Source organism: Hemicordylus capensis, chromosome 3 (genome assembly GCF_027244095.1).
Source record: "Hemicordylus capensis ecotype Gifberg chromosome 3, rHemCap1.1.pri, whole genome shotgun sequence".
NCBI classification, from domain to species: Eukaryota; Metazoa; Chordata; class Lepidosauria; order Squamata; family Cordylidae; genus Hemicordylus; species Hemicordylus capensis.
The window spans coordinates 16,633,403-16,650,208 of record NC_069659.1 but is presented as its reverse complement, the minus strand read 5'-3'; the positions used below and the strand labels follow the sequence as shown (position 1 = coordinate 16,650,208).

At 47.1% G+C, this 16,806-nt stretch overlaps 1 protein-coding gene across 3 annotated transcripts in view; it reads left to right on the top strand.

Annotated features, from left to right (window-relative positions):
- RAB38 (RAB38, member RAS oncogene family) overlaps positions 1-16,806 on the top strand; it is a 47,385-nt gene that overhangs the window by 16,249 nt on the left and 14,330 nt on the right. For all 3 annotated transcript variants that reach the window (XM_053304722.1, XM_053304723.1, XM_053304724.1), the window contains one exon: positions 5,357-5,637. In XM_053304722.1, the coding sequence (XP_053160697.1) occupies positions 5,357-5,637 (281 nt within the window). The remainder of the gene's footprint in view (positions 1-5,356; positions 5,638-16,806) is intronic.

Here is a 16,806-nt window from a genome sequence, read left to right as displayed (position 1 = left end):
ACAGATTTTCCCAGGCTTTTAATTAAAATTAATTTTAAACTGTTTAATGTTTTGTTCTGTGAAATTGCTTTATTTTACTCTGTGAACTGTTTTTAATCTGTGAAATGGTTTTGTTTTTTATTTTATATTTGGACTGTGTACACCGCCTAGAGATGTATATATCAGGCAGTATATAAATAAATAAGCATTACAGCTCAAAATTCCAAATAGAAAGAACCAAATATAGAGTATCAAATACAAAATCAAAAACAGAGCAAACCCATACAAATTAAATACAGAAACAAATACAGATTCATATAGATATATAATTCTAAATAGGCTTCATAAAATGTCACAGTTGTATTAAACCCCAAATACATTAAACTTTTTTTTTTTTTTAAGCAAACTAACCCTCAGATAATCAGAGGGGTCATCCCCAGAAGCCGGGCCCAATTTTTTTCCCCATTTTTCTCCACCTTTCTTCTGTGAAGGCAATGTTTTCCCCATCTTGTTTTCCTGGAAAATTTGGTGTTCCTTGGATGCTTACTAGGGGCTCCTCCAATAAGAAGATAAGTAATGGTGAATGAGCTTCCTTGAAATACAGCAGGGTTACTCACAGGTTATGGTCAACACTTGTATGAGTGAACAGTGTACACAGGAGGCCTATTCAGACGCTATAGAACAGGGATTCTCACCATTGGGTCCCCAGATGTTGTTGGACTTAAACTCCCATAATCCCCAGCCCTATTGGCCTTTGGTTGGGGATTATGGAAGTTGAAGTCCAATAACATCTGGGAACCTAACATTGAGAATCCCTGCTATAGAGAACCTCTGATGTAATCTTGTATGGCACTGAAAGCAGGTCAGAAGTCCTGCCCTGACCCATCACCCCCTCGCTGTGCTGCTTGCTGTTACAGCAGTCGTCATCTGAAGAGGTGAACACTCTAACCGTGATGGTGGGCGTTTCCATGATTGGGAGGCTGGAGTCCAAATTTCAGTCTCTGGCTGGTTTACGGACGGTTAAATTAAAATTAATAGAATTTTAATTAATTGGCAAAGAGGCAACTTTTAATGTGGTGTTTCCCTTTATTTAGCAGGGGGAGAGTAACTGGCCCTATCCACCCCCAGCATAGTATCTCCAGTGATTGTTGCTGGGTGTCTATCTTATGTTTCTTTTTATATTGTGAGCCCTTTGGGGACAGGAATCCATCTTATTTATTTGTTATGTCACTGTGTAAACCACCCTGAGCCATTTTTGGAAGGGCAGTATAGAAATAAGATAAAATAAAAATAAATAATAATGGCAGATTAAAACTGCTAAAACAGTTCAATGCAGCCTTCAAATGCCTTAGTAAAGAGATGCATTTTTAAGACCCCCTTAAAGGCTACCAGAGAGAAGGCTCACACCTCAGTGGGGAGCATGTTCCAGAACTCAGGGGAGGCTATCTCAGGCCTTGCCATATTTTATTTGGATCTAGGCGCCAGCCCAAAGATTGAGGACCCAGCCAATGGACACTTAACGAGACTATTGGATTTAGTGATGGGCAGTGTTCCTTCTAACAGGGATTCCCAGGTGCTGTTGACTACAACTCCCAGAATCCCCAGCTGCAATGGCTTTTGCTTGGGGATTCTGGGAGTTGCAGTTGTAGTCAACATCTGGGAATCCGTGTTAGAGGGAACACTGGTGATGGGCATTGCAGAGGAGACAGAAGATGGGCTTCTCTTTTTTCCGCTTCACAAGTAAATACGTAGAAGAGAAACAGGGCTGCCTGGGACACATAAAAGATTTTATTAAGTAACTCAACCTCTGAATAGCCTAGTCTTGGTGGTAGAGTTGAATTTCTAGGCCCCATGGGTCACTGGTGCCTGAGATTGTCAAGCCCTGGGCTATCAAGAAGGCCCAACTGAGCAGCTGAACTGAACTGGTGGCAGCTGTAAGCAAGACCTCTCCTGACGATCGTAATGAATGCAGAGGATTATACAGAAGATGGTGCTCTCTTAGATACCCCTAAGGGCCTAAGCCACTGATGGCTCTAGGGGTAATTACTAGCATTTTGTATGTTGCCCAGCTTAACTTTGTTTCAAAACCTGCATCGCACCAGACACCCATTCTAGTATCCACTCTTATTATTTGTCTGTCTCCATCATAAAAAAGCATTGATTAATTTTCTCAGTGTCTCGGTGCATCTAACCGTGTTTCACCAAGCTTCTCTGTTGATGGGTTCACTTACTGATTTTTTTTTTTTAAAAAAACAGCCAATAAAATTGATTTTAAGATGAGGTTTTGCCAAGTAATAGCTTTTTCAACGATCTGTTGCAGAGTGAATATCTGCTCACAGCATGAGCTGCTTGGGCGATCTAACCAGGCCTATTGTCTTCTGTATTTTATTCAGCATAACAACATTTATCTTTTCCCTTTCAAGATGGGGAAGTTGTGCACTGGATAAGGCCATCCTGATTTGTGTCAGGTTTTTACAATCCCCCCTCTTCCATTTCTCATAACGAGCCCTTGCTCACCATCATGAGAAAGGGCTCAAATTGGTGAGGGAAGGAAGCCTCTTTGCTGGGTGCACGGCTCATGCACCCAGAAGTTCCTCTGCCACTGCCAGTAGCAGGGAGGTTTGGGGGCTGGGAAGCCCTTGGAACTCCCATAATGCACCACACGAGTGCATAGTGCATTATGGGGATTCCCCCCCCCCCGGTGCCGGCAGGGAGTCCAGCAGTCTCCCATCCCTGGCAGACAATCGAGAAAATGAGCTCAAGGGAGTGCTTGCTCCCTTAACCTCGTTTTGAGGGTGGGCTCCCTAAGTAGGTTTGCCGCTGCCAGGAGCCGTGTGGCTCCTGGCAATTCACACACGCCGGCAAAACCAGGCTGTGCTTCCTTAGTCTGGATTTGCCTGCACATGTGAATAGCCCCAAACATCTCTTTGTTCTCCTTTACTTCATTGTGAAATGGTGTCATCAGATCAACCAAAATTTCCCCTCCAAGGCTCAGATCTCTTTAAGACATAACCCTTAACCATGGCTTGGTTTCCTTAATCCTACCCAAATCATGGTTAAGGATTCTTCACAAAGTGGAACTATGAGGCTATTCACACGATGGGAGAAAATCGGGTGAGCGGAGGCTAGCCCGGTTTTCTCCCATCGTGTGAACCACCAGGCTCGGCTGCGAGCCCGGTGGTTCTTCAGCAGGGAACCCGCTACAGTACCCCTGCCCTTAAACCAGGCTTGGGGAGCAAGCGCTCCGCAAACCCGGTTTTTTAACTTGTGTGTTACCGCGGTGCAGCCCTGTGCCGTGGCAACTCATGAGTAGACTCCCAACCAGGAGGCTTAAAAGCAGCCTCCCGGCTCAAGGGTCTCTCTAGCATGCCCTGTGCGCTTGCGCCCCCCCGATCCCCCCAGCCCCCACCGCTCCGTAATGGAGCCGGCAGTCGTCTGGGCGGCCGATCCGGCCACCCAGGGCTGCTGCCCTGCTCGTCTGTGAGGATCCCCACTAACCCGCTCATGGCTCCTCTCACTCATTGTGAGAAGAGCCTCTATGTTCAGTCAACCATGGTTAAACATAACGAGGCTATTCATGTGCACGTGCAAAACTGGGCTAAGGGAGCTCAGCCTGGCTTTGCACGCAATTGTGAACTGCCAAGATCGGGCTGATCCCAGTGGCAACACTGCGGCAAACCCGCCTAAGTAGCCACCCTTTAAAATGGGGTTAAGGGGGTGAGTGCTCCGTTAATCCCATTTTTAAAAATCATCTGGCAGCCTTGGTTGCTTGCAGCCACGGCAGCCAGACTGCGGGGAGCCCGGAGAAGGGAGAGGGGATCCCCATGATGCACTGTGCACTCACGCAGTGCATCATGGTATTTCTGGGGGACAGGATGACACATCCTGGCCCCCAACCCTCCCTGCTGCCAGGGTGCCTGGGAAGCGCCCCCAGCACAGGAGGAGTGGTTGTCTGCGGGAAAGGTAAGAATAACCCGCCTTCCTGGCAGCCTGCTCTGCGGCCCTTCTCACTGCTCGCGAGAAGAGGCTTAATAGCTGCACTCTGCAAAGCGTGGTTAAGGTAGTTGCCCCCCCCCATTTAACTTCTTAGCTTATAAGGTGACAAGCAGGTCTCGTTAGGAGGCAGGGCTTGATTTGGAACGTATGCCATAGTTTCACTGTGGGTGGGTTCACAATGCAGCACCTGAGGTTCGCACATGCTCCCCCCACCCCGCGTAAAAATAAATCCATCCCCATGTGCATGGCTACTGCATTGTAGGTTACGATGTGCTGAGCTTGGTCGTTACATATGAATTTACCAGTCTTGGCAAATTCTAACCAACTTGCTGCAAGGAACCTGACATGTAGGTTAGAGTATGCTGAGATACGTGTGTTTATACATCACAAGCAATCTCAGCATATCATAACCTACTATGCAGTACTGCATACTACAAATGCAGTAGACATATGTGTGAAGATTTATTATTGTTATTATTTATTTATTTATTTGCATTTATATCCCGTTCTTGCTCCAGAGCGGTGTACTACATACTTGAGTTTCTCCTCACAACAACCCTGTGAAGCAGGTTAGGCTGAGAGAGAAGTGACTGGCCCAGAGTCACCCAACTAGTTTCATGGCTGAATGGGGATTTGAACCCGCGTCTCCCCAGTCCTAGTCCGGCACTCTAACCACTACACCACGCTGGTACAAGATGGGAGAAGGTGGGTGCCATGCTAAGTGTGAACCCATCTTGAAGCTCTTCTCATGATCAGTGAGAAGAGCTTTGGGGCTAACTGCAGGGAGACTGAACTTAGCCCGCTCTCCCCGCCGACGAGCAGCCGCTCGTAGCTGGGCTGCCAGATTGGCTGCCCACATGACTGCCAGCTCCGTCACGGAGCCAGCAGGGGTGACGGGGATCGGAGGCCACGTGGGGCATCCTGGAGAGACCCCCAAGCCCAGGAGGCTGCTTGCAGCCTCCTGGTTGGGGGTCTACTCGTGTGTCACCACGGGCCGTGGCAACACACAAGCAGAAAGATGAGGTTAATGGAGCACTCGCTCCGTTAACCTCGTCTTAGGGGAGCGTGTTTTAGGCGGGCTAGCCTAAACCACGGGTCCATTTTTTCTTTTAACTCCAGTTCCCTGGGCCCGGATATTCGACTAGCGAAACCGAAGGTGAACGGACCTCCAGTTTTGTGTTTCGTCTTAATCCAGTTTCCCCTCTCCCCTCCCTCTCATTCATATATAGATATAGATATTGTGTGTGTGTGTGTGTGTGTGCGCGCGCGCGCGCATCCCACACCCGCGTACATCCCTACACCCTCTTTTGGCAGATGCAAAAACTCTGTATGCCCTGCGGGTGAAAACATGATGTTCTTTCTGGTACTCTTCTCACTGTAGGTCAGGAAAGGTTTGGGAACATGACCCGGGTCTATTACCGAGAAGCGATGGGAGCATTTATTGTCTTCGACGTCACAAGGCCGGCCACTTTTGAAGCAGTAACCAAGTGGAAAGAGGATTTGGACACTAAGCTGACTCTCCCCAATGGCAAACCTGTGCCGACCGTCCTCTTGGCAAACAAATGCGATCAGGGTAAAGAGGTCCTTGTGAACAACGGTTTCAAGATGGAGCAGTTCTGCCAAGAAAACGGCTTTGTGGGATGGTTTGAAACGTCGGCTAAGGTAACAGCTCTTTGTTTTACAGAAGGGCATAAAGCAGGGGTTCTCCAAACTTTGCCCCCCAGATGTTATTGAACTACAACTCCCATGATGCCCAGCCAGAATAACCAGGCCATCATGGCTAGGAATGATAGGAGTTGTAGTTCAACAACATCAGGGGATCCAAGTTTGAGAGCCCCTGGTGTAAAGCTTATGTAAAGCTTCTGCTGAATTCTGCAATTATCTTGTCTTCTAGCAACCTTTGGGGGTCTCCACCACCAGCACATTCATTTCAGATTGGTTTCAAGATGATATGGAGAAATGAAATTGGATTTGTTTACATATGTATACTCTCAACAGGTTAAAGCTATGTCTCTCTCCCATTAAATTATCATTCCCTATGATAAAATTAATTTGCAACCAATATTTCATCATTGAAATCAGAGGTGTAAAACCAGCAGAGAGGAGCATAGATAGTATCTGCGTTGGCTGTCCACAACTGGAAAGAGTAGGCCGTTGAGAATTGAAAATGTATTATGAATTGGATCCAAATTGATGTTCTCTGTGTGTGCAGAAATGCCTCTAGACCATCAAAGTGAGCTTGCAAATTAACTATAAGGTTTTTTGGTTTTTTTAAAATATATAATTACATCAAGCTCTTCAATAACAGTATGGGGTCTCCAGTGTACTTTTGGCCTATGGCAAAATGAAAAAACTCCCGAATTGGAAAGATGAAACTTACCTGCTTTTTCCAGAAAAGCAAACAGGCTTTCTCAAGTCAGATGCTCCAACCCAGCCCATGATTTGGTGTACCCACTGAGAATGATAGGCAACTAGTTCAGGACAGACAAAAGGCAATGGATACATTTAACTTAGGGAATTTATTGCCACAGCATATGGCGATAGCTAATATTTTGACTAGCTCCTTTGCTGGGAAGATTTTATGGCTTCTGCCTTAAATGTCTAAAGAAAGAAGAACAAGAAGTTAACAAATATATGGAAAACAATATATCAGCAGCCCTATTCACACACTGAGGTCATTCACACAATCAAAAACTGTGTTCTGCCCTGGTTTGGGAGCCATGTGTGCCCCCAATTTTTGGTTGTGTGGAAGCAAGGCAGGAGGGAAACCTGGGGAGAAGTGACTGTGTGGAAGCAAGGTAGGAGGGAAACCTGGGTAGCTTTTCCTCCTACCTTGCTTTCACACAACCATTTCTATCCATGTTTTTCTCCTACCTTTTTTGATTGTGTGAATGACCTCATAATGTTCAACACTTGTCCAATGAGTGTACAATGTACACAGGTACAAGTCTTTGCACAGGTACAGTTATTTACATGGTATGTTGAATGTAGGCACAGCAATGTACTCCCTATCTTTACTATGCATTTGGGGACTCTATGTCCAGATTCACTTTTAACATGAATACAATCATTCACAAAAAAAACATCAACAGGTATACAGACATCTGATCAGGTACAACATAATGTCTGAATAGGGCTAATCCCTGGCAGCCATGACTGCAAGGAATTGAACTTCTAACTTCAAAGGCAGTCTAACTGATTACGGAATCCTAGGGTAAACTCCTGGAGATGGCTTTCATCATCATGGCGCACTTGTGAGTTTTCTAGGAATGTGCTCTGCATTTTAAATTGGAGCTTCAATGTGATTTTCTTGTAATAGTGGCCACAGGGGCCCCTAATTAGATTAGGGCCAGAAAGAGGTGGGAATCAGCCCTCCCTGCCCCATGCCATGCCCCAATCAAAGCTGCGTGGAGGAAGACTCAGTTTTGCACCCATACGTTTTCTCCTCTGGAGGTATTGCTGACATTCAGACTAACACTGTGCAAGCAATATGGATGGTTTTCAGGGATCTCCCCATCCCTCTGAAGCCCGCTGTGCCTCCTCGCATAACCCCAATGGCATATTTCCAGGAGCCATGGTGGGCTTCAGAGGCAAGAGGAGATTGGTGAGAATCGCTCCTTTCCCATAGTGCCAGCGCAGCATTGGTCTGGATGTCAGCCAATAGCGACTTTGGGGAAGTGATTTAAATTGGGAAATCAGTGCAGGTGCAAAGAGTGAGGCTACCTACTTGATGTGGCCCTGATCAAAACTGGGGGGACCCCATGCAAGAACACAATTGCATCGAGCATTCCAGTTATGGATTTCCAACCCTTATAGTGCCTGACCCTTATATACTGTACCATACTGAAGCAAAGGCCTGCATGAGGAGAGAGAGCTGTGTTTTTGTTGTTAATTAACATGGGAACCTAGGAAGCTGTCTTACAGCAAATCAGACCATTGGTCCATCTAGCTGTGCATTGTTACCTTAGCCCTGCTAACTGAGCAAAGAGACACCTTTTAAAGTGGCAATTATCTTATATTTAGCATGGGGTGGGGGGAACAATTGGGGTTGAATCGCTATCCAACCCCAGCACATCATCCCTCCAGTGACTGTTGATGGTATCTACTTTACGTTTCTTTTAGACTGTAAGCCCTTTGGTGACGGATGGGGGCATCTTATTTATTATTATTTCTTGTTTACACAGTCAGACAGGTGTTATTGACTAGTTTGTTTTATCCAGACATCGAGTCCTTCCCAAGGACTTGGGATGGCTGAATTTTATTATTTTTGTTGTTGCTGTTGTTTTTATAGATATCATCGCAAAATATAGGCTGTTCCCAGTAAAGTTGCTTTTTGTAATTTGTAAATGTAACTTTTGTAATGCAACTTTTTGTAAAGTTGCTTTTTGTGATTGGCTGATGATGGTAATTTGATGATGATGATGATGATGATGATGATTTCTTCTATTCCTATACCACCCTTCCAAAAATAGCTCAGGGCAGTTTACACAGAGGAATAACAAACAAATAAGATGGATCCCTGTCCCCAGAGGGCTCACAATCTAAAAAGAAACATGAGATAGACACCAGCAAAAGTCACTGGAGGTACTGTGCTGGGGGTGGATAGGGCCAGTTACTCTCCCCCTGCTAAATAAAGAGAATCTCCACGTTAAAAGGTGCCTCTTTGCCAAGTTAGCAGGGGGTATGTTGTATTATGTAATATTTATTCTTCTGTATAAAACTGCTTTGACAACTTTGGTTGGAGAGTGGTATATACATATTCATTGTCATAGCAGAAGTAGTAGCAGTAGTCTACACTGACTGGCAGTGGCTCTCCAAGGCTTCAAGCAGGAGTCTTTCCCAGTCCTACCTGGAGATGCTGCCAGGGATTGAACCTGGGACCTTCTGCATGCAAAGCAGATGCTCTGCGACTGAGCTACGGCCACAGGACGGCTTTGACCATTGGGAAACAGTGAGGCCATTCCCACAATCAAAAACTGTGTTCTACCCGGGTTTAGGAGCTGTGTGTGCTCCCCATTTTCAGTTGTGTGGAAGCAAGGTAAGGGGAAAACCTGGGTACATAAGAACAGCCATGCTGGATCAGGCCCAAGGCCCATCTAGTCCAGCATCCTGTTTCACACAGTGGCCCACCAGATGCCGCTGGAAGCCACAGACAGGAGTTGAGGGTGTGCCCTCTCACCTGCCATTACTCCCCTGCAACTGGTACTCAGAGGCATCCTGCCTTTGAGGCTGGAGGTGGCCCACAGCCCTCCGACTAGTAGCCATTGATAGACCTCTCCTCCATGAAGTCATCCAAACCCCTCTTAAAGCCATCCAGGTTGTTGGCTGTCACCACATCCTGTGGCAGAGAGTTCCACAAGTGGATCACGCGTTGTGTGAAAAAGTACTTCCGTTTGTTGGTCCTAGACCTCCTGGCAATCAATTTCATGGAGTGACCCCTGGTTCTAGTGTTGTGTGAGAGGGAAAACAATTTCTCTCTCTCCAATTTCTCCACACCATGCATGATTTTATAGACCTCTATCATGTCTCCCCGCACTCGTGTTTTTTCTAAACTAAAAAGCCCCAGGTGATGTAGTCTTGCCTCATAAGAAAGGTGCTCTAGGCCCCTGATCATCTTGGTTGCCCTCTTCTGTACCTTCTCCAGTTCAACAATGTCCTTTTTAAGATGTGGTGACCAGAACTGTACGCAGTACTCCAAGTGTGGTTGCACCATAGGCATTATAATGTTAGCCGTTTTATTTTCAATCCCCTTTCTAATGATCCCTAGCATGGAATTGGCCTTTTTCACAGCTGCCGCACATTGAGTCGACACTTTCAACGAGCTGTCCACCACAACCCCAAGATCCCTCTCCAGGTCCGTCACCGACAGCTTGTATCCCATCAGCATATACTTGAAGTTGGGGTATTTCGTCCCAATGTGCATCACTTTACACTTGCTAACACTGAACCGCATTTGCCACTTTGTCACCCACTCCCCCAGTTTGGAGAGATCCTTTTGGAGCTGCTCACAATCCGTTTGGGATTTCACTACCCGGAAGAGTTTGGTATCATCTGCAAATTTGGCCACATCGCTGCTTACCCCTACTTCTAGATCATTTATGAATAAATTAAAAAGCACCGGTCCCAGTACAGATCCCTGGGGGACCCCACTTCTTACTTCCCTCCATTGTGAAAACTCTCCATTTATACCTGCACTCTGTTTCCTGCCTTTCAACCAGTTAGCAATCCACACATGTACTTGTCCCCTTATCCCATGACCGCTAAGTTTCCTCAGGAGTCTTGATGAGGAACTTTGTCAAAAGCTTTTTGGAAGTCCAGGTAAACTATGTCAACTGGATCACCTTGATCTACACACTTATTGACACTCTCAAAGAAGTCCAAAAGGTTGGTGAGGCAAGATTTACCTTTGCGGAAGCCATGCTGGCTCATTCCCAGCAGGGCCTGTTCTTCTAGGTGCTTTACAATTTTATCCTTGAGGATGCTTTCCATCAAGTAGAAGTGCTTGTGTGGAAGCAAGGAGGGAGGAAAAGCTATCCAGGTTTTCCTCCTACCTTACTTTCACACAATCACTTCTGGCCTGATTTCCCTCCTACCTTGCTTCCACACAACCAAAAACTGGGAGCACACACAGCTCCTAAGCCTGTTTAGAACACAGTTTCTGATTGTGTGAATGACCTCATTGTTTTGGGAGCGAGTGTTTCACCCTTTCCTCCCATGCCTTTTCAGCCAGGGCTGTCCTTAGGGCATGGCAGGCAAGCAAGCAAGCAAGCAGGGCAACTACCCCAGCCTCCACTCTTTTAACCGCCATTAGAATTAACTGGAAAGGGGCCCCACACTGGCTGATTTGCCCTAGGCCCAACACCTTGCCAGGGCTCTCTAAGGACAGCCCTGCTTCACCCCACTAAATCACGCCCCCACCAAAAGCTGCTTTTACCTCTGCAGGGCAAAAAATCCCAAACAAACCGGAGAAGGAAATATGCTTTCCCTATTGGTTTGTTTTCAGCAGTCCGTTGGAATGAATCAGTGTCGGGTAGGGAGTGATTTACATCCGGAGAGGGCATGTAAGGAAAGGGTGTAACGCTGTCTCCCAGCATGCCGCTTCCTCGATCTTCAAAGCTGCCCCACTGGGCTGCTAATTAGCAAAACAAAAAAATATTGGGAGAGACACATCGGGAATCTCCCCCACCCCCACCCCTGGTTTGGCCTTCAGTGCTGTCGTAGTTCAAAAGAGGTACTAATGCTTCTTGAGGTGTTCCTGTGTAATTAGCTCTCTAGAGGTTGAGGAGAAACCCACTGAGAATGAGTAGCGTTTTCAGAATGAACAGAATGCATGGCCAGGACTGGGCTATATTTCATAACAGATGGGGGATGAGAGCTGGTCTTGTGGTAGCAGATATGCATTGTCCCCTTTGCTAAGCAGGGTCTGCCCTGGTTTGTATTTGGATGGGAGACTACATGTGTGAGCTCTCTAAGATATTCCCCTTAGGGGATGGGGCTGCTCTGGGAAGAGAATCAGCATGCTCCACATTCCCTCCCTGGCATCTCCAAGATAGGGCTGGGAGATACTCCTGCCTGCAGCTTTGGAGAGCTGCTGCCTGTCTGTGCATTTGATTGACTTGATTTATATACCACCCCTCCAAAAATGGCTCAGTGTAGACAATACTGAGCTAGATGGACCAATGGTCTCACTCGGAAGAGGGCAGCTTCCTATGTACCTAACTGCCTTGGAGCTGGCCCCGCATTTCAAGATTTGTGATGTTCCCGTAAGGCAGGGATTCCCAACAGAGGGGTACTAGTATCCCTGGGGATACTTGAAGGGCTCCCAGGGGGTACTCGGAGCCCTTTTGCCTCCTCACGCTGCAGTTGTATTATTTGTTCCCCATTTGAAGATCTCGGGCTTAAAGCCTCAGTGATGTGTCTGCTGCAGGCTGAAGACCCTGCCCCTGATTGGCTGGCTATGTGCTGAAGCTCAGCGTACCCCTCGCCTCAGCCTGACTGACAGACTTCAGAAGATTAGCACTCAAGTACTCTCTCACTGAGCCACCTAATGGTGCAGCGGGGAAATGTCTTGATTATCAAGCCAGAGATTGCCGGTTCGAATCCCCGCTGGTATGTTTCCCAGACTATGGGAAACACCTATATCGGGCAACAGCGATATAGGAAGATACTGAAAGGCATAATCTCATACTGAGCAGGAGGAGGCAATTATAACCCCCCCCCATATTCTACCAAAGACAACCACAGGGCTCTGTGGTCACCAGGAGTCGACACTGACTTGATGGCACACTTTATCTTACTCTCATTGAAATTACTAGAATAAGTAAATGCCCATTGATTTCAGTGGGAGTACTCATAAGTAACTCAATCTGGATGCAAGCCAATAACTGGAGTAGCCTGTTCCATGACTGTAACATTTAAATGTGTGTGTACACACACACACACACACACACACACACCTCTCTTGGGTACCTGGGCTGAAGGTTTGCAAAAGAAGGGGTACATTTGGTTAAAAAAAAAAAAAAAGATTGGGAAGCCCTGTCCTAAGGCTAAAGGTGTGACCTAGTCGAGTAATCCTTGCTAAAATCTTGTTCATGTTCCACATGTTGTAAACCGCCCAGAGACAGAAGTTTGGGGCATTCTACAAATATAATAAAGAAATAAATTCAATATTCTGTCCTAATTTGCAAGTCACCTCTATAATTTTGTAGTATATGCAGGAGGTCCCCTCTTTATTCGCAGGGGTTCCATTCCCACTTATTTCTGCGGATAATGAAGCCACAAATAAAGATCCCTTAACCCTATGAGGACTGGGGAGTTAGGTTCCTAAGCACACTGAAATCACAAGGGGGAGCAGAAAGAAGCACAGTGCCTTGCTCTCCAGCAATGCCCCCCAAACTTTCAAATCCTCCAATTGTTGTTCTTTTTGAGGCGAACACAACCACTTCTACCCAGGTTTCCCTCCTACCTTGCTTCCACACAACCAAAAATTGGGAGTACACACAGCTCCCGAACCTGGGTAGACCACAGTTTTTGATTTGTGAATGACCTCCCTGTCTCTTGTGCCCTTGCCCTTGTTATGTCTCTCCCAGCTTTGGGGCAGAAAACAGGAGCAAGAATATGATCTTGGGGCTTGAGAAAGGTTTGTAAAGAGATCGCAAAGGTTCATTAGGTGGATGCCGCTGCTTTATATATGCATTCCATGTTACTCCTGTATAGAGCTGCCACCTTTTATATTTCTGGCGCCACTTCTGTGCTTTAGGCACAGGGGATGGGCCATAATTATGTGCCAGAATATAAAAACTCCTTCTTGCAAAGCTCCCTGTGCTTTGCAGAGAGGAGGTCCCGGGTACAATCCCTGACAGTGCCAAGCAGGGCTGAGAAATACCTCCCGGTCTGAAACCCAGGAGCGCTGCTGTCAGTTATGGGAGACTAGGCGTACCCAACCTTGGATCCCCAGATGTTGTTGGACTACAACTCCCATCATCCCCAGCCACAGTGGGCGGTAGTCCAACAACAGGGGACCCCAACTTGGGAACCCCTCTCACAGACAATATGGAGCTAGATGGGCCAAAGGTCTGATGCAGTTGAAGTCGGCTTCAGACGTGTCTAATCAGTGCATAATGCATCACTTTACGGATACGGCAGATATTTATATACCACTTTTCAACAGAAGTTCCCAAAATGGTTTACGTAAATATAAATAAATAAAGTGGCTCCCTGTCCTCAAAGGGCTCACAATCTAAAAAAAACAAAAATAAGAGACACACCAGCAAGAGCCGCTGGAGGGATGCTGTGTTGGGGATGGATAGAGCCAGTTGCTCTCCCCCTACTAAATAAAGAGAATCACCACGTTAAAAGGTGCCTCTTTTGTTCAGTTATCAGGGATCTCTCTTAGCACCTTTCTCACTGTAGCTGGTGTGGTTAATTTTGAACTACAATCACTAATTGCTGTTGGAGAGTAAATGAATACAGCAGGAAAGTTTCTCCAGCAATGTGTGATGACAGGTGGAGGTAAGGAACACAGAGCTTTGATCCTGGGCAGGAAAAGAGAAGTGTTACAAGATCTATGGATGAACTTAGTCTTTGAAATAAATGGGGCTTAAGTTAGTCATGACTAACTTGTCTCATTGATGTCAGTGGCGCATAGTCATGACTCACTTGTCCGGATGCTGCCCTCTGAGCTTATGTAGTGAACTCTGTGAGCCAGGATTTGTGTGAGTAGGATTTGAACCCAAGGCTCCCACCCCAGATTTCCCACTCTATCCACTGGACTACACTATTGTCTTCCTCTGTGGGTATCTTTCAGCTTAGCTCCCTTGATGTTTTCAAAATAAACAGTTATAAGATAATAACAACTATCTCGTCATGATGAGATAACCCGTGAGCTGAGACTCGGGAAATCTAGGTTTCCTTTGCTGTTCTGCTTCATTTCCTCTGTGACCTAGGGAAATCACTCAGTCCAATCTGTCCCTTCAACGTGTGAAAAAATTTGATAAGAACTTTTAAGAACATAAGAACTGCTGTGCTGGATCAGGCCCAAGGCCTCTCTAGTCCAGCATCCTGTTTCCCACAGTGGCCCAGCAGATGCCTCTGAGAAGCCCCACCATCAAGAGCTGAGGACATGCCCTCTCTCCTACTGTTGCTCCCCTGCAACTGGTATTCAGAGGCATCTCGCCTCTGAGGCTGGCCTATAGGCCTCAGACTAGTAGCCATTGATAGCCCTGTCCTTTTGGTTCTTTTTTAACTTTACTTATCTATGAACTACTTATATAAACGTTTATAAAACTAGCTTACCGTATTTTATGGACTATAAGACTCACTTTTTTCCTCGAAAAATATCCGCCAAAATTCAGGTGCATCTTATATGTTTTAACAGTTTAATATGTTAAAACTCTGAAAAACTGGCTTAAAATTAAGGTGCGTCTTATAGTCCGTAGCGTCTTATAGTCCGTAAAATACGGTAATTGTTGTAATGAAAGTCTACATTACAGATTGTCTAGGATTGACAATCATTGGCAGGAGGGTGGGCGGGTGCAGGAAAACAAAAGAAATAAACCCAATCCAACATAAATCTTATAACTGCGTGTCACTCTCCTTCCTTTTGTTCCAGATTGCATCTGTTGTCATAATAATTCTAAATTGCTTTGCAATTAAAAAGAAGTTCTCAAAGCATTTTACATAGTAAAATGTTTGAGAAGATGGTTCCCTGTCCCAAATGAGCTGACAGTCTAAAAAGAGACACAAGGCAGATACCAGCAGCCACCATTGGGAGGGATGCGGTGCTAGGGTTGGATGGTGACAGTGGCTCTCTCCCTGCTAAATGTAAGAGAGCCGACACTTTACATGGTGGTTCTTTGCCTGCTTAGCAGGAAGCCAAGTCAGCATATGTCTGCTCCCCAAGAGCCCATATATTTCTGGGTAACTCGCTGTATCTTCATGTTGAATGACTAAATAGGTAGAAAAGGGATTCTCTCTAACAGGGATTCCCAGATGTGTTCCCTCTAAGAGGGATCCCCAGACATTGACTACAACTCCCATAATCCCCAAGCAAAAGGCATTGCAGCTGGGGATTCTGGGAGTTGTAGTCAACAACATCTGGGAATCCCTGTTAGAGGGAACACTGGTCCCAACACTGCAATTCCTAACCTGGTAAATACCAGCCTGTGCACCTGTGGTTAACACTGCAGTGGGGAGAGGCCTCTGGGACGGGGCAAGACCAGTGTGCATGAGCTGCGCCTGTAGCTCATGATCTGCCCACCCATACCAGCTGTTACAGCTTCCAGAGCAGGGGCAGAGCCACCATTGGGCCAGCGGGTTCAAAGAAGAGCAAGAGCGGCCCCGACATGCCCCCCGCGTCTGACATCAGACGCGGGGGTGGTGGTTTAGCTTCCGAGCGGGGGCCACGCGGCCCCTTCAGCTGCTAAGCTAAGGCTGGCGCTGCGAACTCAGTGCCAGCCTAACTAGCTCCTGAAGGGGCCGTGCGGCCCCCACTAGGGAGCTAAACTGCCACCCCCACATCTGGTGTCAGACGGCAGCTCTCATGGCCCCTGATTCCCTGTAGGGAAGAGCCACTCCTGGACTGCGAAGCGTGGCCCCTTCGGCAGTTAAACTGCAACTCAAGGCTCTGTTTGGGAGCCAGACCACGCCCCCCGTGTCTGATGTCAGATGTGGGGGCGTGGCTAGCCCCCGCGTCTGACGTCATACGCTGGGGCGGGGCTAGTGGGGGCGCCTACCGCGGGCTGGCTAGCCCTTCTGACTCTAAAGTTCTATGCTTCTCTGAGGCTGTTGTCGCACACTGGCAAAACTGGGCTATGGAAGCCCAGCCTGGTTTTGCCAGCAGGTGAGAACCACTGGGAACCACACGGCCCCTGGTGGTGGCACAGTGGCAAACCCAGAAGGGAGCCCCGGCTGTTGGTTAAGGGCGCAAACGCATCATTAGCCCGAGCTAACTGATTGTGTCGGCTCCGTGCGGCCCCTACACACCAGCAGCCTGTTGGGGTCAAATAACTGTCCATAATGCACTACGCGAGTGAGAGTGAGAGGGGCCTGCCGCCCCCCCCCGCAAAGCCTCCCTGCTGCTAGCAAAAGCTGTCAATCCTCACCCATTGTTGGAGTTACCCCGTTATGGGAATTCTTGGGGCCTCCCGGCCCCCAAACCTCCCTGCTGCTGTCAGGAGCCAGCAGTCGTCGGGGCGGCCTATATCCGCCTGCCCAGCAACAAGGAGAAGATTATTTGCAGGGTAGGTAAGACGACTGCGGGGAGACATGATAGAGGTCTATGAAATCATGCATGGTGTGGAGAAAGTGGAGAGAGAGAAATTCTTCTCCCTC